Source organism: Pteropus vampyrus, unplaced genomic scaffold (genome assembly GCF_000151845.1).
Source record: "Pteropus vampyrus isolate Shadow unplaced genomic scaffold, Pvam_2.0 Scaffold715, whole genome shotgun sequence".
NCBI classification, from domain to species: Eukaryota; Metazoa; Chordata; class Mammalia; order Chiroptera; family Pteropodidae; genus Pteropus; species Pteropus vampyrus.
Genome location: NW_011889496.1, coordinates 131285 through 153555, shown reverse-complemented (window position 1 = coordinate 153555; position 22271 = coordinate 131285). Strand labels below are relative to the sequence as shown.

At 37.6% G+C, this 22271-nt stretch overlaps 1 protein-coding gene across 1 annotated transcript in view; it reads right to left on the bottom strand.

Annotated features, from left to right (window-relative positions):
- The window catches only part of SPTA1 (spectrin alpha, erythrocytic 1), an 82066-nt gene that overhangs the window by 10936 nt on the left and 48859 nt on the right, over positions 1-22271 (bottom strand). Inside the window, exons 27-42 of the mRNA XM_023526137.1 lie at positions 18808-18907; positions 18496-18693; positions 13561-13704; positions 12923-13026; positions 12350-12512; positions 11957-12088; positions 8858-8995; positions 8573-8677; positions 7332-7540; positions 5967-6087; positions 5226-5347; positions 4250-4382; positions 3638-3736; positions 2762-2924; positions 2115-2191; positions 43-252 (exon numbers count right to left, since the gene is read on the bottom strand). Coding sequence (XP_023381905.1) covers positions 43-252; positions 2115-2191; positions 2762-2924; positions 3638-3736; positions 4250-4382; positions 5226-5347; positions 5967-6087; positions 7332-7540; positions 8573-8677; positions 8858-8995; positions 11957-12088; positions 12350-12512; positions 12923-13026; positions 13561-13704; positions 18496-18693; positions 18808-18907 — 2218 coding nt within the window. The remainder of the gene's footprint in view (positions 1-42; positions 253-2114; positions 2192-2761; positions 2925-3637; positions 3737-4249; positions 4383-5225; positions 5348-5966; positions 6088-7331; positions 7541-8572; positions 8678-8857; positions 8996-11956; positions 12089-12349; positions 12513-12922; positions 13027-13560; positions 13705-18495; positions 18694-18807; positions 18908-22271) is intronic.

Below are 22271 nucleotides of genomic sequence, written 5' to 3'. Positions count from 1 at the left end.
CAAGTCCTTATCATGGTTCATCAATTTTTTTTTGAAATTTACCTTCTGTAAAGGTAGCCGTTTCTCTAGTAATTTGTCTTTGTGGGCTGCAGAGGCTTCCAGAAGCTGATCCCAATGCCTCAGCAGGGCAGCATAGCGCTCCTCAATGGCTTTGCTTTGGCTGTGCTGAGAAGCTACCAGTTGGTCCTTTAGATTAGTTATCTTTGACAGTCTCTCTTGCTGGAAACTATGCAGACTGACATCCAGCGTGTCCTGAGAAAGGCCCATAGAGAAGCAATAAATAGAGAAATAATATGTATCCAAGAGATTATTCATACCTGGCTTCCACCAGATTTTTATCAGAGGTAAGATAAGTGCTAGGAAAGAGAACGATGACAAAAGAAAAAGAAATATGACTTAGAGATGAAGTGAACATTCAGGGTTAGAATCATGGTTAAGTTCCAGTGGACATATGTTTTATAATTAGATTTTAGGTTAGGTGGATTATTAATATTAAGGAAATGTTAGAACATAATGTGATATTTCAAATTTCTTAAATCAAACTAAATCCTTCAGATAGCTCATATCCTTTCTTGGACACTTTTATATCACTTATCAGATTTTGAATTCTAATTAGTAGCTGTGCACTACTAGAGATCTTGAAAGTACACAAACCAACAAAAGACCTCCTACAGATGCTAGTTATACAATTGATATTTTTATGAAAATGCTGTATAAGATTAGGGATGTTCCACTTCCAGCTTTAACAGTGTGGCTTGTATTGAACCAATTCTTTCTTTGAGAACAACTGATCTGTTGGATAATAATACAAAAAAATCAGCCATGTGAGAAAGATCACAATGCAACTCAAGTAGCTATAACTCGAGGGATCAAAATTCCATAGAGGAGGGAATAGTAGTAGAGTAGAAGTAATATTCTCTGTTACTTTTCCTTTTGAAGTATAAAGTGTACAGGGTAAGAAGAGACAGCAGCTAAACAGAGATTTTGAAAATCTCATGGAGCTAGAGACAAAAATTGAAGTTCTAGAAAACTGAGGCACCCAGGATTTAAGAAGCTATGAAAAAGGAACTGCAGAAGTGTAGGTTCAATATTCTCTTTATATTTTTCCCTCATTTATAGATTCCTAAACTGTGTAAGATACAAGTCCTAGAAGCAAAGCAGAAAACGGTAGTTAAGGATCTAAAATGCTAATCAGTTTTCTGTAGTCACACAGTGCTTAGTTCAGTACATTTCGATTAGGAGTGACTCTAGGGAAAGAGAATTAGTTGAAACCGCTGAAAATCCCCAGGTATAAGAGCAAACTGCAAAAGGCTAGCTTTCAAAAAAACTGAAACTATGCCTTAAATCATTTCAATCTCTGGCCAAAAAATAGGGGTTAGGTGGGGGATGAAAGATATTAAATTATAGCTTTAAGTCAAAACTTATGAATTAATTACTTGAAATGTACATGGAATTGCTATTCCAATAAAATGATCAAATTAGATAAATGAAGCAATACTCACTATACATTATTTATTAAGACACATCTAAAATATAAAGACACTGAACTTCTATATTTATTGCAGCTTTATTCATAACAGCTAAAATATGGAAGCAGCCTGTGTCCATCAATAAATGAATAGATAAAAAAAGTTGAGATACACATAGATACATACATACAACAAAATATTAATATTAAGCATGAAACATTCTTATTGAGCATGAGAAAGAGGAAATCCTGCCATACTGCAACAATTTTGATGAATCTTGAGTGTATTATGCTAAGTGAAATAAGTCAGAGAGAAAGGCAAACACTATATGAAATCACTTATATGTGGAATCTAAAAAAGTAGTTACAACAAAAGGTACAACACAGAAAAAATTAGAAAGCCAAAAGCTGGATCTCTAATAAAAATAATGAACACCTATTGAAAGACTGATGAGAGAGTGGGGAGAGGGAGAGCGGAAGAGAAAACTGCCTAATTATCAACATCAGGAAGGAAAAAAAAATATTCCAAGTCCTACAGACAATAAGATCACAAAATTTAGGAGTGAAATAATCCTGTGTTCAGCTTCTGTGTGATATGAGTCTTGGACCTCACTGACATCTATTAACAAGGCAATCTTGCTCTCACCTGCTTTGCCAGGAGAGTGAGGAATGCAGCAAGGTCTGCACCATTGCCATTGGTCTTCAGGCTTGTTTCTTTTTCAGCTAAAAAGCAAAGATAATTAATATTGTGGGAAAGATAGTTGGTCCTGTATCAGACTTGGTAAGGAGAAAAGGAATTTTTCCTATAGGTCATAAGAGAGCCTCCTAAGTCTCAAAGTGGGTGATTTATTAGAATATAAGAACAGCGGAGATAAATGAATTGCTTTTCTAGACTTACGCAGGATAAAACTGACTGAAAGAGATCTAAGACCAAAAGGACTTCTGAGTGTTTCATAGAAAAAAGAAAAAATTGTATGTTAGATATAAATTATAAGTAAATAAATAAATTTCCTATCTTTCTGGGTATTATGTGTGAAATCACCAATTCCTAAAAAGAGTTTCTCTGGAATAATGGTATTTAGATGCCCCCTTAGCATGTTTCTGTGTTTACGTGTGTGCATGTGTTTGCATACAAGAGAGTGTAATTGTAATTGTGTCCCGAAAGGCTAGGGATGTGTGATGAAGAGAGAATCTCTCTTAGTAAGATAAGTGAGAAAGCCCCAGGAACCATTCTATAAATGAAATTTATCAGCATTTTTCAAACTCAAGGACTCTGGCCTTCATACATCTTACCTATCCAGGCCTCTACTACATCAACCTTCCAGTTGAACTGCTGAAAGCTGTAATCATCTTCAAGTTGTAACTTCCAAGCAGCTATTGCCTTGGCCAGAGAAGGTGTCTTTTCATTCAGAGCCTCTATCTTAACAGAAATCTTCTCCTTGTGCTGATTTTCCTCCTGCAATGCCAAAGTTAAAGGAGGAGAGAGACCAAGGCCAGGAATGTGAATTCTTTAGTACTATTGAAAAGCTCTCATTTTTCTCATTCTAAATATATAAACTATTCTCCTGTAGGTCTAGTGAATTTATTCTATTATTCATCTATGTCTCAGAGGGTTATTTCCACCCCAGCATTTGGATGATCTTTTCATGTTTATCCATATAAATGTGATCTTCTTAGTGAAAACATCTAGTAGATATGAAGTCATCTCTATTTAGGGTTCTTTCTACAGCACTTAGATCATGGAGCTTTTGTAAAAACATGCATTTAAACAAAAGAGTGACTGTCAACTTACAAAGAGGTCTCCATGTAATTCTCTCTAGAAGCTTACAAAGAAATTTTTTTCACATTCTTACAATACTTTATAACCAAAGCAAGTCGTTTATATGTCCTCATAAATGCTATATTGTGCATAGGTTAAGAGTAAGAGTGTCAACAAATTTTTAAAGAAATCTTCAAGCCATACTTAAAAGAACTTGAAATAAGAATTTTCAGAGAAAAGCAATTAAATAGATAATTATTTCCTAATAACAGCAACAATAAGAACAAGAAGGCAGCTTAGAAGACATTATTAGAAGTCTATATATGATTTTAGCACTACTCATGAGTTTATACTGGGGCCAATCTCTTTTGAAAATGAAAATTTGACCTGGAAGCCCTGGAGCCCCTTACCTGACTCAGGATGCCTTCTCCTTGAGCACACACATTTTGCACTCGGGCCTCGTGGACAGCAAAGTCATTATCCAAAGCTTCATGCTTCTTTAGCAAGCTCTGCATAAATGAGATAGTGAGAAACAAAACATCTGGGCAACCTATCCCACCCACATTCTGACTCCCTTTAATGCCTTTCATCACCGATGATTCAACTAAATTGACAGAATGATGAGTGCCCACTTTTTCCTGCATAGCTCTACTAAATTCTTTTCCCCAAACTCCGCACTTGCCAAAAAAGGGTAAACTCACCAGAAAAAGAGTCAAAGGCATATAAGTGACATTGTTTCTAACTTACCATGTGACCCTAAGGTTTTCTGGATTTTGGAATAAGAGTGTGGACCAAAATAAGGCACAGGATCTCTCCACATTGAAATGTATATAAATTTATGAAACACTGCATCTACCAGAAAAAATATCAAGTATCAAGAATGTTCTGTACTAAGAGCTGACCCGAATGTCTGCTTTCCTCACCAGGAGAAAAATATTAATTTTAAAGCTGAAAACTGACTACTTAAAAAAAGAGATTCATAATAAAGAGAAGACAATTGATCCATTCAGCCTATTTCTCACCTGAGTAGCAGCCAATGTATCTCCAGAATCCCCTCGGGCAATCATTGCTTTCTTTTCACTGATCCAAGTTTCCTCCTCCTCAGCATTCTCCATGAATTGCAAGTATTCTAGAGACTCTTCCAATTGAAGCCCTCTATAGCAGGGCAGTAAGCCCCAATAACGATAAGAGGAAACTAGTAAGCAGTGGAAGTAGAGCCAAATGGCACAATCTCACAAGGCAACCACTGTTTAACTGTGCCACAGAACAATCAAATATATGCCTACTGGTCAGCTGTGTTGATTTCATCTTAAAAGGGGAGACCCTTGCTCCAGAGGCTCAATTTTGTGGCTTCATCTACTCTTTAGGAATTTTTGTTGGGGGAAGGAAACCATGTCCAAACAAAAGTGCCAAGACTTTAGAGCTAGAGAATAACAATTAAGCAGAGTCTCTTTCTACTATGAGCACTGCCATTCTTTTTATACAATATAGGCATTGCAAAGTACTTTTATTCCCCAAGTAGAAATGTCTTTTTATTGCCAATGGACATGGAATAATAGGAAGATATTATTTTATTCAGCTATATGACTACTTGATTCAAAATAGCTCTATGGCCATAAGGGAGAAACAAACAAACAAACATTTCTTCACTTTTCCACTACTGAGTGTTGTACACAAAGTTAAAACTGGGGAGATAAACAAACAGACCTGTGGCAAATAACCTGGTATGAAGAATAACATATGTAGGGCAACAATGATAACAGTTGCAAGTAAGTACAAGAGTAGAGGTATATTTAGAACACAGAGACAGCAATCACTTCTGCCTGGTTAATGGTAGTAAGCTTCAGAGAAGACTTTGCATTTGAGCAGTGACTTAGAAGATAGGTAGAGATGGATAGTTGGGGAGATATATTTAGCAAGCATTTGGTATCCCAAACCCCAGCACCAGCCAACAATTGCAAAATAGGAAGAGAACTGGGCTTCCATTCCTCAACTCACCGAGCCTTGGCCAACATTTTGAGCTTCTCCCAGTGTTGAACAAACTGAGCCAGCCGTTCTTGGATCTCCTCTCGCCCGACTGCAGCCTTGTCCCCCAGCCTCTCTGCCATAGCCAGCACATTCTAAAAAACACCCTCTCCATGTTGCATTACCCCACAATCTCTCTCAATTTAGACAGTCTCCTGGAAATGTATCTAGTTCTTCCTACCCTCCAGATCATTTCTAAACTTCATGGGACTTGGAATGGTCCTGAAAATCCTGGGAGAATGAAAAAAGCTGCAGCGAGATCTGCCATGCTAAACTTACCTAAGATTTTGGACAAATACATTGGCATCTGTACAAGTTTACTCTCCATGATCTACCTTATGAATGATTCATGGTTACAGGGTGACCCAGCTGCCAAGTCAGACCCAGAATTGCTTTCTTTCCATATGACTCAGCTCAAGTGCTGCTTTTCCAGGTGTTCCAACCTGCATCTCAATTGTCAACAAGTGTGCTCTGGACTGTTAAAGTGCTTTTTCCAGAGAAGAGCATGGGTTCCTGCGCAGAATTCTTCTATTCACAGAATACAAAATGAGGAGGAGAAAAGAACACTTATGAACTCTGTGACTAACTCGATGTTACCTTGGCATGCCACCTTCACATTTTGTAGTATCATCCTATTTATCTATAACATGATGGGATTATTTATTAGATTAGATTATCTCTGTCTTTCCAGGTCTCATATTCTATTATTCCTACCTGGATCGCAGGTTCGTGTGCCATTAGCTCCCCGTCTAGACGTTTGTGTTTCTTCAATAAGTTCTGAACCCCCTGCAGATCCCTCCCATAGTCCTGGGAGCTCACCCGTACCAACTTCTCCCTACAAAACAAGAAAGAAAACAGAAAATTTAGAGTTTAGACATCTGAAGTCATCTTAGAACAATTTTCTAAGAGTGTGTGTAGCTGGGGTGAGGTAACACTCTGGTGTCAGTAATCACAAAGATAATTAGTGCCAAATGCTTTCAGCAAAACTTCTGATTTATGCTAATACAAATTAAAATAACATACTGATATGTACCAAATGCACAGCTGTAATAGCTTTCTCATTAGTCATTTGCATATCTATTTGTGTTATCTTCCCTTCTTTGCTCAAGAACATTTGCTAACATTTCTTTTTTCAAAAAGTAAAAATTATATATGTACACATAACCACAAACATACATATACATACATATATATATATATATATATATATATATATATATATAGAGAGAGAGAGAGAGAGAGAGAGAGAGAGAGAGAGAGAGAGTTTCATGGCCTTTATTATTTTTGTCTATTAATATCAATAATGAACTTAGGTAGAATGGGTTATAAAGAACTGACTATAGCAGTCATGGCCGTTGAATCAGTTTTGAGCATGAAATTTTTGGACATTACCAGGAGCACAATAAAAGACTACATAGACAAGATTATATTATCTTACTATTCCTAAAAAGTTTTCTAAAATGTCCTGCTTATTGCCCTGTGCACAATGCTTTTTTCTAATTTTTTTTTTTTATTCTTACTAGCAAGAATCAAAAGGTTTGTTGAAGAGAAACACAAGGCTGGTTAAATAGTAAATAAAGCAAATAATTTGATTTGCTAATATATTCAGAATTTTATCTTTTACAAACAAAGGTAATTAGTAATAAAACTATGGCAGGTAATGTGTAACATTCTCTATTCAATATACAGATCTGTGGCATATTAAATACAAGGATACAGAGAGAATAATAATGATCTCATTAGCTGGGTAAGTTGTAAATGCCCAGCTGTCTGATTCAGAATGAGCATTACACATTCCATGAACTATCTAAAACAAATATATATGGTCTCCTAATTTTGTTCCCATAATGTATGTAAACTGCTCCCTACTCTCTCCATTCTTGTCTTTCTCTTACTGAATACAATGAGGGAATTTGGGGAAAATAAAACCAATGCTAACTTCAGGCTAAGGCAGACATGATTAACAAGTAATACAAACTACAAGAAACATTATATATTTCATTTTAACATCAAATAGAAACATGTTTGGTGGATTATCTACTCTCTTAGATTGTCAGTGCAATGTGAGGTAGTACATACTCTATCCAGGATTCTTCATCATCTAGGTCCTGGAAGAACTGGAACAAGGCATAAGCCTCTTTCAGTTTCTCATGGTGTGCAGCTGCTAAGTTCTGGACATCTAGGTAGCGCTTGTTGACATTATCCCTTTTCTCCACAATCTGCTCAGCATTGAAAGTCCCACTGGAGAGCAGATCAGTAGCCAACTCATTCAGGTCCCTGAGTGCATCCTAGAAAGCCCAGCATGCTCAGTGAACAAGTACAGTATAGGTATTAAGTAGACTTGCAACTTTAATCATTGCTGGTTCAGGTTCAAAGTCTGGGTCAAAAGATTGTTTTTGAAGATAGTAAATTTTACATTATGTTCTTTTAATTCAGTTTGAATAAGGGCAAGATCCGAAGACAATATGGATAGCATGACTACATTACTCAAATTGCACATTTGGCCTTATGTGTTCTGTCCTTCATTCTGATGTTTCTCCCCTTTATTTGCTTCCTCTTCCCAACTAGAAAATAAGACGTTGGTGAGCAAGCACAGTATTGAATTTGATGCGGACTAATTTCTTAAAATATTTATCAAGAACTACCTTTATATTGGCTGCAGAACACACCCAACCTCTTCTGTATTTTCATTTAAACTCTGCCCCTTTGTGTAGTCAGAAGCAATATCATCGAGTCCTGAAATAACTAAATTTAGAAAGCCTTTGACTTCTTGTCCTTTCTGTGAGTATCTCTAACTCCAAATAAAACTGATAATGTAAAATTCTCCTGTATAAAATTAACACCTGCCAGCACTTTTATCACTGCTCCTAATACAAATCTTTGCTTGATATTAGAATGCTACTGGAATTCTCCAATGGATTTCTAGAGTGTATATGTAGTTCAACTCCACTGTATATGCCCCCATCCTAATTCTAGAAAATAAACTTGCATTTTCTTTCAAAGACCATATGAAATGTGCACCTTTGGATGACAGTGAGTTTATATGCATGCATCAGTTAAATAAACAAGATAATTTTTAGGATCCACTCCCTGGAGTCTTAGAATCAAGTTTAATGATCATTGGTTAACAGTGACTGTTGCAACCTCTCTGCAGCCCATGGATTTGAGCTAGTTATAAAGACTGCTGACTGAGAACACTACAGTGAATTTTGCAAGACTGTGTTCTTAAATGATCTCCTAATACAGAAGAGAGGTAAGTCAGAAATGTTTTTATTATGGGAATGGAAATTCCAGAAGAGTGAGATTCCAACACTACTTACCTCTCGGGCCAACATCTCAGTTTCCAATAGTTGATGCTTCTTGAGCAGGTTTCCTGCAGAAGCCAAGTCCCTGGCCTGATCTTTCATGGCCAGCAGTGTCTCTGCCTGAGAATAGAAGAATAAGCAATAAAGCTGCCAAATGAAAACTATTTTTAAGAACAAGATTAGGAACTGTATCTCCAAACTTTTCCCAAGAAAAGTCAAGGAGATCATTCATGCATAAATCTGATTATCTGACAAGCATTTATTAGGCTTCTATTTCCCATCACTTCCAGGAGCAATTACCTCTGAGAGCCAGAACTCAAAATCCCGGATGCCTGTATTGAATCTCTGCTGGCGACTAGCCTCATTGAGCTTCTGTCCTTTGTCAATTGTTCTCTCAAGCAGGTAGTCCCAGTGTTTCTCCAGCTCTTCCAGTTGACCCTAACACAAAGAAATTGAGGGGTCATTATGGTCTTTAGAATCTGGGGTCCTGTAACAGCTAGAAAAGATAATGTAGGGAGGCTGTGGAAGTAGAGACTAGACAAAATTTTTCAGTACTTCTATTTAATCTGGGGAAAAAAAACAAAAGATGTTGTTTGAAGAAAGGGTACTAAGATGATTACAGGGTCCGATGCCTACGTTCCAAAAGGCTCTTGGCAGTAGGGATAGAAAATATGAAATAATGAGGTGGGAAAAAAATGGCTTAGATGATAGTGGCTCTGTTCATCCCTCTGGCAATCAAGTCAAAATTGTGACAGCAACAAGGAGCAAACATAAAGGAAAATTCCCTGGGATCTAGATGAACAAGCCATACAACTAGGGAGAAATCTGAGAAATCACCCTGCAATGGCAGAAGGTAGGATGGGGCAAAGACATGAGGCTGCCCAGTCCTGAGTGCTGAGGGGGACAGAGGCCATAGCAGCAGCATCCAGAAGCTGAAGACACCTTTTAAAGGGGCTGTATCTGTGAGCTGACTTTCCCGGTGATGTACCTGCTCACTCTGAGCACCAGCACTGGTTTGCTATGCAGGGGGCACCAGGGACTTACATGAGGACATTGAGTTGTCAGAGTGAGGGCTGAGGCAAGGCTCGCTCTGTATAGAAGTTCCAGCAATATGCATTTTTTCTCTGTTGGGCCCTCCCCACTCCCAGTGCACAGACTTAAGTTGCCATAGCAGAGACCTCATCAAACTGGATAATAGAGGTCCCTCTGCCAAGAGGAATCCTTGAAATTCTGCCTCCCCCAGCTCGCAGCCCCACCCAAGCCACATCCAGTTGTGTCCTTGCTTATAAGGTGCCTCTTGCTGAGCAGCACCTAGACTCACACTGGTGGCAGCTGACCTCAGCTACTGGTGTGGCATTTTGAGACAACTATAAGTACAGCATCTGTGGATTGCTTGCTGAATCTTAACAGGTGATCTTGGAGGAGCACAGGCTGGGGCTAAACTTGGCATACAGCTGGACTCTTCTCAGGACTGTGCCACTAGACAACAACCACACAAAGCCAAACTAATAAGACTGAGAGTCTTAAAAGCTTTGCTCAGTACATTGAAACAGACACAGAAAGGCAGCCCAAATGGGAAGATAAAGAAGCAGAAACCATATGAGAGAACAGAATAGAGATCCAGAAATAATGGAGTTAAGCAATCTAACAGATGAAAAATTAAAAACACTAGTGATAAAGATGCTCAATGAACTTATGGGAAGTGTAGATGAATTCAGTGAGAACTTTAACAAAGAGATAAAAAACATAAAAATGGAAATGGAAAGTATAAAAGGGAATCAGTCAGAAATGAAGAACACATTATCTGAGATGTAAAGTACATAAAATGGAATAAACAGAGTGAATAAAGAAGAGGATCAAATGACCTTTATAGAGAATGGTGAAGCCAAAGACACTCATTCAGAATGGCAAGAAAAAAGAAGCCAAGACTATAATAATAATTTAAGTAATCTATGGGACACTATTAAATGAAAAAAAAAATGTGTCATAGGAGTACTGGAAGGAAAACAAGATGTTGAAGAGCTATTTGAAGAAATAATGTTGGAAAACTTCCCTCACCTGGTGAAAGAAATAGACATACAACCCCAGGAATCTCAAAGAGTACCAAAAAAGATGAACCCAAAGAGGCCCGCACCAAGATACATCATAATTTAAATGCCGAAGGTTAAATATAAAGAGATAGTCTTAAAAGCAGCAAGAGAAAGGCAGTTAGTTAACTACAAGGGAGCATCCATAAGACTTGCAGCTGATTGCTCAAAAGAAACTATGCAGGACAGAAGGTCCTGGCATAAAACATTCAACATGATGAAAACCCAGGATCTACAATCAAGAATATTTTATCTAGCAAAGTTATGATTTATAGTTGAAGGACAGACAAAAATAAGCTGAAGGAATTTATCAACACCAAGCCGATATTGAAAGAAATGTTGGAGGGACTTCTTTAAGAAAAAAGAACATGTATAAAAAACAGAAATAAAGAATGGTAGTAACTACATTCCTATCAACAAATACCTCAAATGAAAAAGAATTAAATGCTCTAACTCAAAGACTGGTTGAATGGATAAGAAAACAAGACCTTGACATCTGCTGCTTACAAGAGATTCACTTCAGATTAAAAGACACACACAGGCTGAAAGGAAGGGGATGAAAAAAGATATTGCCTTAATGGACCTAGAGAGTATTGCACTCAATGAAATGAGTTGGATAGAAAAAGACAAAAATCACATGATTTTATATGCATGTGGAACCTAAAGAGCAAAATCAACAACAACAAAAGTGGAAATAAATTCATAGATACAGAGAATATTTAGAAGGATACTAGATGGGAGGGGAGTTGAGGGAATGGCAAAAAACAGGCAAGGGGATTAAAAGATACAAATGGATAGTTGCAGAATAGACATGGAGATGTAGATTGTAAAATGGGGAAGATGGTTAATAATGTTGTAATAAATATGTAAGAGAGAAGAGCAGTACTAGATTTAGTGGGGTATAACTTTCCAAGTTATGTGGTTCTCTGATCACTATGCTATACAACTGAAACTGATATATTATTGTATGCCAACTATAACTGAAAAAAAAAACCAACTCATTGATTTGTACGATGTAAATACATGCAACTAATTGCCTATTATATTTCAATAAAGACAGAAAAATATAAAACAAACAGGATAGTGCTTAGGGATTAAATCTAAAGTTTTCTTAGAGTTCTAGGTATTAAGTGTGGTGGGATCCATAAGATATGAGCATCACTGTTTTTCTTCTCCCTTGTGCAACAATGAAAGGGAAGACTATTAATCAAGAAGAAATTCTATATCCCTATACATGGAAACATTAAAAGAGTAAAATTTTTCTCTTCATTTGACTTTGTAGGCCAGAACCTATGCTGAGCAGAATCCCTACCTTCATGGTCTCTTCATTGCCATCACATGCTCTCCGCTCAATCAGAGAATTCCCCAAGCTGATGACTCCTTCCATCTGATCAGCTCGGCTATAGACCTCATTTTCAAAGGCCTGGTGCTTCAGGTATTTCCTCTGAAGGTAAAGAAGAAACTAAGTTATCCTCTCATTTAGGGAAACAAGAAAATGTAACTTCTGTTCAAAAGGAAGTGTTAATATTTCTATCATAACCAAAGTGGTGATGACTTCTGAAAGACCTGCTCCACAGACTTAGTAGACCCTGAGGGCAGCAGTAGTAGTCTCGGCAGTAAGGAAACATTCAGTATGGGAAGATGAACATTTATCCAGCAATCAGGGTATGCTGAAGTTTTCCAAGATGTTCTATTTTGAGCTTGCCTGAATGTTGGTGGGGTCTTTGTAGGACTCATCACAGGCTGTGGGCAGCATCTCATTAATCCATTCTTCCAGGTCCTCAAAGTCACGGTAGAATTGTTTTAGGTCAGCATAGTCTCCAAGTTTTGTCTGTTCAGCAATAAGTTGTGCTTTGAGAGCCTTCCATCTGGAGGAGGGGGTTAGATCACTCTGTGTCCTTTTTCCTTCTCCCAAGCTCTAATGACATATCCATGAATTTTCTCATTTTTCAACCCCCTTATATATTTATGTGTTATATATAACACAGTTATAAATTGTATTATTATATATTATATATGATTTATATATTTATGTTATATATAATGTAGTCTCATTATTTTTAGTTATAAAATAATGTGGTTAAGTCAGGTAATCTTTAATGTAACTTCCATGTCTTTCATTCTGTCAGTCTAGATCACAAAGTTTCTCAGTGTCTAGATAGTCTTAGGCATCTAGAAATGAGAAGTACTCAGAGTATTATCCCAATGCTCAATGCTAAAAGGTCAGTCACTTTGCTACATCTTCCTGTAGCTCACAAAACAATTGCTCAGGCCTGACCTGTCTAATATCCACTGGAGCCGAGCAGCAATATCTTCCTTGGCGTAGTGATCATCGGCAATGAGCTGCTCAGCAAAATGTTCTAGTTCAGTGATCTTCTTTTCCTAAAGAAAAAAAAAAAGGAGCCCAGATGTCTGATATTAGGCAATCCCAGACTTTTTCCTAGAATAGAATAGAAATATCCTTTGTGGTCTCACAAAAGGAAACAAAATCAAAGCCAATGGGTAAATGCCTTAGAGAGAGGTGAATTTTAACTCAAAAAGAGGTGAAACATTAATAATGATACTGAGATGGACTACTTGTGTGGTACTGGGTTTCTTTCTTTGACACTTCCCATGGCCACTTTAGAGAATGAATCTTGCATTGGGTGGAATGTTGTAACAGACAGCATATAAAATCACTTCCAGTTCTAAAAGTCATGTTTTAAAAGGCTGGACTTAAAGTAAGAAAGTTCAATGCCACATATGAGTTGGGTTAGGCTAAACTGAGTGTCAAACTACTCTGCCCACTTAAGAGTTTCCTGTAAGAAGCAACTGGGAATTAAAATATGTTTAAATCATAAAACCACATACATATGTAGTATTTCTGTTATTATTACTAATAGTTATTTTTAGGACTCTTATATTAGTCGTTATTACCTGGGCAGTGACTGCTTTGTCCAAATCATCACGTTTCTTCCTCAAGGCCTCCAAACTGTCCAAGGAACCCTTATCATCCGACCTCAGGAAATTCTCACGTGCCATCATCCAGCTCTCAGCTTGATCAGAGTTCCCTTTGAACAGCTATGAGGAATGAAGTTAGAAGTATATTATATGCTAGTTCTCCCTTCTTTGCAGTATTGCTCTGCAGTTTCAGTTATCCGCAGTCAATCATGGTCAGAAAATACTATATAGAATTTCAGAAATAAACAATTCATAAGTTTTAAATTATGTGCTGTTCTGAGTAACATGAGGAAATCTCCCACCATCTTGCTCTTTTATGCCTGGAGAGTAAGCCCTCCCTTTGTCCAGCGTATTCATGCTATTATATGTTTCCCAACTCTTAGTCACTTAACTGTCTTGGTTATTAGATTGACTGTCACTGTATCAAAGTCTTGTGTTCAGGTAGCCCTTCTTTTACTTAATGATACCCCCAAAGGAGGTTTCTGATCAAGACGGTGGTATAGGTAAACACGACTACCTCAAAATTACAACTAAACTACAGAGCAACTATCATTGAGAATTGCCTCACATCTAGCCAAACAGAAATCCTAAAGCTAAAGATACACACACACACACACACACACACACACACACACACACACACACACACACACACACACGCCATGTCAAGACTAGTAGGAGGGGTAGAGATGTGAAAAGGGCTGGTCCCACATCCACTTCTGGTTAAAAATTGGCTATGGAGGTCCACCCTGAGGAGCAAGAGTTTCCAGATCCACACCAGGCTTCCCATCCCAAGATTCCAGTGCCAGGGAAAAAGAAGTCCTCATAAATTCTGGCTATAAAAATGAGCAGAGATGTGGCTGAGTGAGATGGAAGGCTGAGGACATCGCAGACATTCCTCTTCAAGGGTTTGCATATGGACTTACTGCTGATGGACTTGCTTCCTCTGAGCTCCAGCTACAAAGTGATCTTCAGATGATTGGGCAGCAGCTCAAAAGGTACTAGGGATATACGGAGAAGAACTGAGTCTGGTTTCAGGGCAAGGGCTGGAGGGACAGCTTTTTCTCAGATAGAAGTGCTGCTGGAAGCCATTGTTCCTCTGTTGAACCCTCTCTCACCCAGTCTGCACACCCAGTTCCCAGTATCCATCAAACTAGCTAATTCCATTCACTTTGCCCTGGTGATTCCCTGAGACTCCAACCCACCCAACTTGTGGGCCCACTCAAGCTACTTCCAGTGGGTTTTCCATAGGAACAGCCTGCTTTTGCTACAGACCTTGCTACAGACTTTGCTACAGACTTTCCTAAAATCTTTCAAATGTTCACAAACACCAAACAAACAGTATTTGGCTTTGGTGTGCCCCTTGCCTCTTGGTAAACAGTTCCAAATCTATCACTAGTGGCAGCTGGCTTCAGTTCACAGCTTAGCCTTGCCCAGGCACCTCCAGGGCCAGAACAGTTGGCAATCATCTGAAGATCACTTTGTAGCTCATACCAACTGCTCTCAGGCAGGGCACGGGCAATGGGTAAACTTGACCTACACCAGAGCCCCTCCCAAGAGGCCCCAGAACTAAAATACTTAGTGGCCAGGCACAGACCACACCAGAGCTACCTCCACAAACAACATACCAAAAGTACAAACGCGGCAAGTACCAGAGCTCTACTAAAGTGAATTCTGCTCTGTAGGGTCAGTCCTTGAAAAACAGCTGCTCCACTGTAGTCATAGACAGTCCTCATAGCTAATCAGTTTCAGGGGCAGTCCCTCCCACTGATGTGGCAAGAGGAATCAAGGCTTAATTACATCAAGAGGCCATACACAACCTACACAAGGGACACACTTGTAGCATCCAGCTCAGGTGATCAGAAAAGACTGTGCCACTAAGCCCTACTAGACATCTAATATGTAGGCCATTCTACTGAGACTGGGTTAAATAGCAGCCCTAATAAATATATAGAAACAAACACAGGTAGGCAGCCAAAATGGGAAGACAGAGAAACATGTCCCAAATGAAAGAAAATGAGAAAACTTCAGAAAAAGAAATAAATAGAATGGAGACAAGCAATTTACCAGATGCAGAGTTCAAAACACAGGTTATAAGAATGTGCAATGATCTAAGTGAGAACTTCAACAAATAAAGGAAACATAAACATAGAGATAGAAAACATAAAAAAGAACCAGTCAGAAATGACAAATACAATAACTGAAATAAAGAATACATAGAGGGAATCAACAAATTAGATGAAGCAGAGGATTGAATCAGTGATTTGGAAGACAAGGTAGCAGAAAACACCCAATTAGAACAACAAAAAGAAAAAAAAGTCCAATCAAGTGAGGATAATTTAAGGAGTCTCTGGGACAATGTAAAGTACACCAAGATTGGCATCTTAGGGGTACCAGAAGGAAAAGAGGGAGCCCAAGGAATTGAAAACCTATTTGAAGATGTAATGACAGAAAACTTGGTGAAGAAAATAGACCTGCAAGCCCAGAAAGCACAGAAAGTCCCAAGCAAGATAAACTTAAACAGGCCAACACCAAGACACATCATACTTAAAATGCCAAAGTTTAAAGACAGAGAGAATCTTAAAAGCAGCAAGAGCAAAGCAGTTAATTACCTATAAAGGAACTTCTATAAAACTTTCAGCTGACTTCTCAACAGACACTGCAAGCCAGATGAGACTGGCATGAAGTATTCAAAGTGATGAAAAGCAAGGACTTACAAACGAGATTACTCTACCAGCAAAGCTATCATTTTGAATTAAAGGATAGATAAAAAGCTTTCCAGACAAGAAAAAGTGAAAGGAGTTCATTACCACCAAATGAATATTATAAGAAATGTTAAAGAGACTCTTTAAAAAGAAGAAAAAAGGATCAAAATTAAATTTTAAATGTCAATAGCTATATATCTATCGACAATTACTTAAAATGTCAATGGATTAAATGCTCCAATCAAAAAAAAAAAAGGGTGAGTCTGCTGTATACCTGAAACTAATAATAATGATAATAATAATAATAGCAACAAAAACATAGAGTGGCTAAATGAATAAGAAAACAAGACCCTTACATGTGCTGCCTACAAGAAACTCACTTTAGATCAAAAGATGCACATAGTTTAAATGTAAAGAAATGGAAAAATATATTTCATATGAATAGAAACAAACAAGCAAAAAAGCTGTGGTAACAATACTTATACCAGACTAAATAGACTTTAAAACAAAGACTATAACAAGAGACAAAGAAGAACCTAGTAATTTCATTTCTGGCTATTTATTTGAAGAAACTGAAAACACTAATTCAAAAAAACATATGCATCTATCTTCATTGCAGTATTATTTATAGTAGCCAATATGGAAGCAACCTAAGTGTTCATCAGTGGATGAATGGATAAAAAAGGTGGGACATATATACAATGGAACATTACTCAGTCATAAAAATGAAATCTTGCCATCTGCAACAACTGGGTGGACCTAGAGGGTATTATGCTGAATGAAATAAATAAGACAGAGAAAGACAAATACTACATGATTTCACTTATATATGGACTCTAAAGAACAAAATAAGTGAATAAGCAATACAGAAACAAACTCATAGATAAGAGAACTTCTGATGGTTGTCAGGTGGGAAGTGACCTGGGTAATGTGTGAAAAAGGGGAAAGGATTAAGAAGTACAAATTAGTAGTTACAAAATAGTCATGGAGATAAAAGTAGCATAAAGAATATAGTTAATAATATTGCATGGCGTTAGATGGGTACTATTTATTGGGGTGATCACTTCATACGTTATATAAATATTTAATCACTATGTTGTACACCTGAAACTAGTATAAAATCATCTGCCAACTGTAATTGAAAAATAAATAAATAAATATATATACACAAAAAAAGAAAAATATGGTGACGCAAATAAAGAAAAATAGAAAGAATAAAAGAAAAAAGAAATAAATCTATGTTATTGAAAATGCAAGGCAATGGAACAAATTATTATGTGGTTAAAAACAAACACACAAGACAACTAGGCAGTGGAATAAAGTACTTATAGAAAGAAAATAATGCCTCAAAGCCATTCACATAACTTTTATTATGGTATATTGTTATAATTGTTCTATTTTATTATTAGTTGTTATTAGTAATATCTTACTGTGGCTAATTTGTAAATTATACTTTATAATAACTATATATGTATAGGAAAAAACATAGTATATATAGAGTTTTATACTACCTGTGGTTATAGGCACTCATAGGGTCCACTGAAACATATCTCTCACAAAGAAATGGGAGGTGACTATAGTGGACTTTTACACTTCCATGAAAACACATTTTAAATTTTATATAAATTTTAGTTCATTCTTGGGTGCTATTCCACATATCATACACCTGATGAGTATTGGCTGGTTATTTCTTTAAGACTTGTAAATACTATTCTTCAGGGTAGCTTCTGACACTCAATCATTTCCCTTAAAAGTGTTAATCACTCCCCCTTCTTTAGCTTTAAAACTTTCATACATTTTGTTTCATTAATAACTATCTTACTGTACCAGAATTATCTGTCTACATGTCTAATTTCACTATTTAAGAAAAGGGACATTATCTTATTAATCTTTGTGTTTTCAAGCCCAGCACAAAGTAGGTTCTCAAAAAAAATCAATCAAAATCTCAATCTATTAATAAATTATAATCACTCTACTTCATGCCCAGGACTGACTACATTTTGTTTGGCTTTTTTAATAGGCATAAGGGCAAAGAATACCACAATAATCAATCCACAAAGAAGAGAATATGATGTCGGATAATTAAGAGATGCTCTATACTTACGGCATGAGAGGTCTTGTGAAATAAATACCTGTACTAACCATGTAAAATTGCATAGGAAAAACAGACTGTTAATTCCACTCAATGATAAGGTATTAGCTGTACCTGCAACTCCAGACACTGATCTAGCATCTTCTTGCGTCGTTCCCAAGCTTTGTCCAAATTGTTTCTCTCTAGTCTAACAGCGTGAAGCTTTTCTTCGATTTCAGGCCTGCCATAGTGCCCACTACCTATAAGTTCTGCACCAAAGTCTTCTAAGGCCTGGAAAGTAGGAGCCTCAGCCTCCATGTCAGCACGATGTTCCTGTGGGGAAAAGGGGGAAGAGACTGGTCAGGCCAATGACATTCTATCAAAGTTGTAACATGAGGGAAGGTTGTGAAATCATGTGACCAGTGGCTATGTCTTTTGTACCCATACCTGGTGCCGCTCCATCAAGATCTCAGTACCAGTTAAGTCCTCGGCTAGCTCCTGTGAGGATACCATGCCACTAAGGCCACTGATCCAATTCTGTAGGTCTCTGGAAAAATAGGCACATTGGAATTGACAATAAAACCTTGCAACTTGCTACAGGGCTGTCTGTCCTTGGGCTTTTTTCTTTATAGAAAATATTTCCAGATTAATACTTTCTCTCCAACTTTACATGCTTCACAGATCATAAGTTTGTCATTTTCACTGCATGACAATAATAGCAATTCTTTGCATTTGAAAATCTCTTCACATATTATTTCTTTCAATTGTTGTAATAGTCCTGTATAGAGTTCTGGGAATTCTTTTTTAATATTTATTTATTTATTTATTTATTTATTTATTTATTTACTTACTTATTTACTTATTTATTTATATTTTGGAGATGAGGAAGTCAGCTTAGAGAATAATAAGTGATTTGCCCATGTGATATAATTAAAAACAGACATCTGGACTAGAATTCAGACCCTGGAATCTTAGACCAGTCTATATTCCATTAATCCTAATGATTCTTGATCCTTTAAAGTAGATTCTTAGGTTTAAAGATCTATCTTAATATGGAATCTCAAATAAGGCTTGTCTAGGGCAGAACAATCTCTTTTGCAAACCAATTTATTCTCTTATGAAAAAAACTAAATTTTGTTAGGTGCTTATTAAATATCAAACATTGTAAAAATGGCATATTTGTGCCTCCTGGTAGGTCATCTATTTTTAAAATATAAAACAACCGAAAAAGCAAGTATCATAAAGTGGTAAAATAAAGTGGTAGACTTCCTCTGAGGGTGGGAATATTACCACTGTACATTAAAGAGTAAGATTTCATAAAGGGAATGAGGCAAAACTTGACTTGGAACATGAAGTTCAGGTAGAATACACACACACACACACACACACACACACACACACAGGTATATGAGCACAATATTATTTGCAGGAAATGCTTATAGTTGCTATTTATTCTTACCATATGAAAAAAAAAAACTGTAGCTCATAGAGAGATTCAAGATGATGTAGGAGGTAAAGGCTGTACACACTTCCTCTAGTGACTACGCCAAAATTATAACAAAACTACAGAGCGACCAGTATGCAGAATTGCCAGAGGTCTGGCTGAACAAAAGCCTCACAACTAGGTCACCTAGAACAGGTCACCTCATAACATTTGGAAGGGTGAAGACATGAAATGGCCCATCCCACAATCACGAGCGGTGAGAGAGAATCAAGAGGGCTATCTTGACTGCAGAACCACCTCCCCCACCTGAGAAGCGAGGAGTCTCGGTTTCACACTGGGCTCCTCAGCTCAGGGTTCCAGTGCTGGGATGAAAAGTCGCACAACCTCGGGCTGTGAAAACCAGCAGAGGTTGCGACTTAGTGAGATTAAAGGCTGAGGGAAGCGGAGACCTTCCTCTTAAAGGCCTTACTGACAAACTCGCCTACTCTGAGCTCCAGTGCTGGGGCAGCTGCTCAAGGGGTGCTAGAGACATATAGGGAGGTGCTGAGCTGCTGGGCTTTAGGGTGAAAGCTGGAGGGGGCAGCTGGCTCCTGAACAGAGGTGCAGGCTGAAGCCATTGTTCCTTTCTTGAGCCCTCTCCACTTCCAGCCTGCAGACTCAGGCTCCATCAACCTGGATAATATAGGTCACTCTTCCCAGGGAGTTTCCTGAGAACCCCACCTCTCCCACCTTGTGGGCCCACTCAAGCCACTTTCAGTGATTTATTCCATACAAATAGGCTGTTTTGGCTCCTGTTGTGCACTTTCATAGAATCTCTCAAAGACTCACAAAACCCAAACAAGCAGCATCTGGCCTCAGCATTCCCTGTATCTTTTGTTAAACAGCCCCAAGCCTTGCACCAGTGGCAGCTGGCCTTGGTTTCTGACCCGGCCCCTTGAGGCACCCATAAGTTCAGCACAGGTGGCAGCTATATGTGGGTTGCTCGGTGACTCTTACCAGGTGGCCCCAGAGGTGCACAGGATGTGGCAAACTCGGTCTGCAGTTGGAGCAAGTTCTCTCACATCTGTGCAAAGGGGCCACACACAGCACACCTACTACATAAAGCCACTCTACTAAGAGATGGAGATTTAGGAACTCTACCTAATACATAGAAACAGACGCAGAGAGGCAGCCAAAATGGTGAGACAAAGGAGTGTGTCCCACATGAAAGAACAGAACAAAGCTCTAGAAACAGAATTCACCGAAATGGAGACAAACAATATACCAGATACAGAGTTCAAAACACTGGTTACAAAGATGTTCAATGAACTTAGAGAAAGAGTAGATGAACTCAGTGAACACTTTAACAAAGAGATAAAAACATAAAAATGGAGATGGTAAACATAATGAGCCACTGAGAAATGAAGAATATGATATCTGAGATGAAGACTGCATTATAGTGAATAAATAGAAAGGGTGAAATTTAGGATCTAATCAGTGACATAGAGGATGGGGTAGCAGAGGACACCCAATCAGAACAGCAACAAGAAAAAGTAATCCAAAAAATGAAGACAGTTTAAGAAGCCTCCGGAAAAACATCAAGCGTAACAATATTCACATTATAGGGTTACCAGAAAAAGAAGAGAGCAAGAAATTGAAAACCAAGAAATAATGACAGAAAACTTCCCTAACCTGGTGAAGGAAATAGACATACAACCTCAGAAAGTTCAGAGAGTCCCAGACAAGGTGAACCCAAAGATACCCACACCAAGACACATCATAATTAAAATGCAAAAGGTTAAAAACAAAGAAAAAATCTTCAAAGCGGCCAGAGAAAAGCAATTAGTTACACATAAGGGAATGCCCATGGGACTGTCAGTCGATTCTTCAACAGAAACTTTACAGCCAGGAGGGCTTGGCACAAAATATTCAAAGTGCTGAAAACTTAACACCTATAACCACGATTATTTTACCCAGCAAAATTATTTAAAATCAAAGGACGGATAAAGTTTCCCAGACCAAAAAAAAAAAAAAAAAAAGATAAAGAAGTTCATCACCACAAGTCAGTGTTATAAGAAATGTTTGAGGGACTTCTTTAATTAGGAGAAAAAATATATACCAAATATTAAATAAAGAATGACAGTAACTACATACCTATCAACTAGTACTTCAAATAAAAAAGAGTTAAATTCTCTGATCAAAAAAAAAAAAAAGATGGCTGAATTCATAAGAAAACATGACCCTTACATATGCTGCCTACAAGAGACTTGCTTCAGATTAAAAGACACACAGAGAGTAAAAGTAAGGGAATGGAAAAAGATATTTCATAATGGCCCTAGAGGATACTGTGCTGAATGGAGTAAGTTAGATAGAGGAAGACAAATGCCATATGATTGCACATATATGTGGAATCTAAAGAACAAAATAAACAAGCAAACAGAAACAATCTCATAGATACAGAGAACATTTTAAGGGTTACCAGATGGGA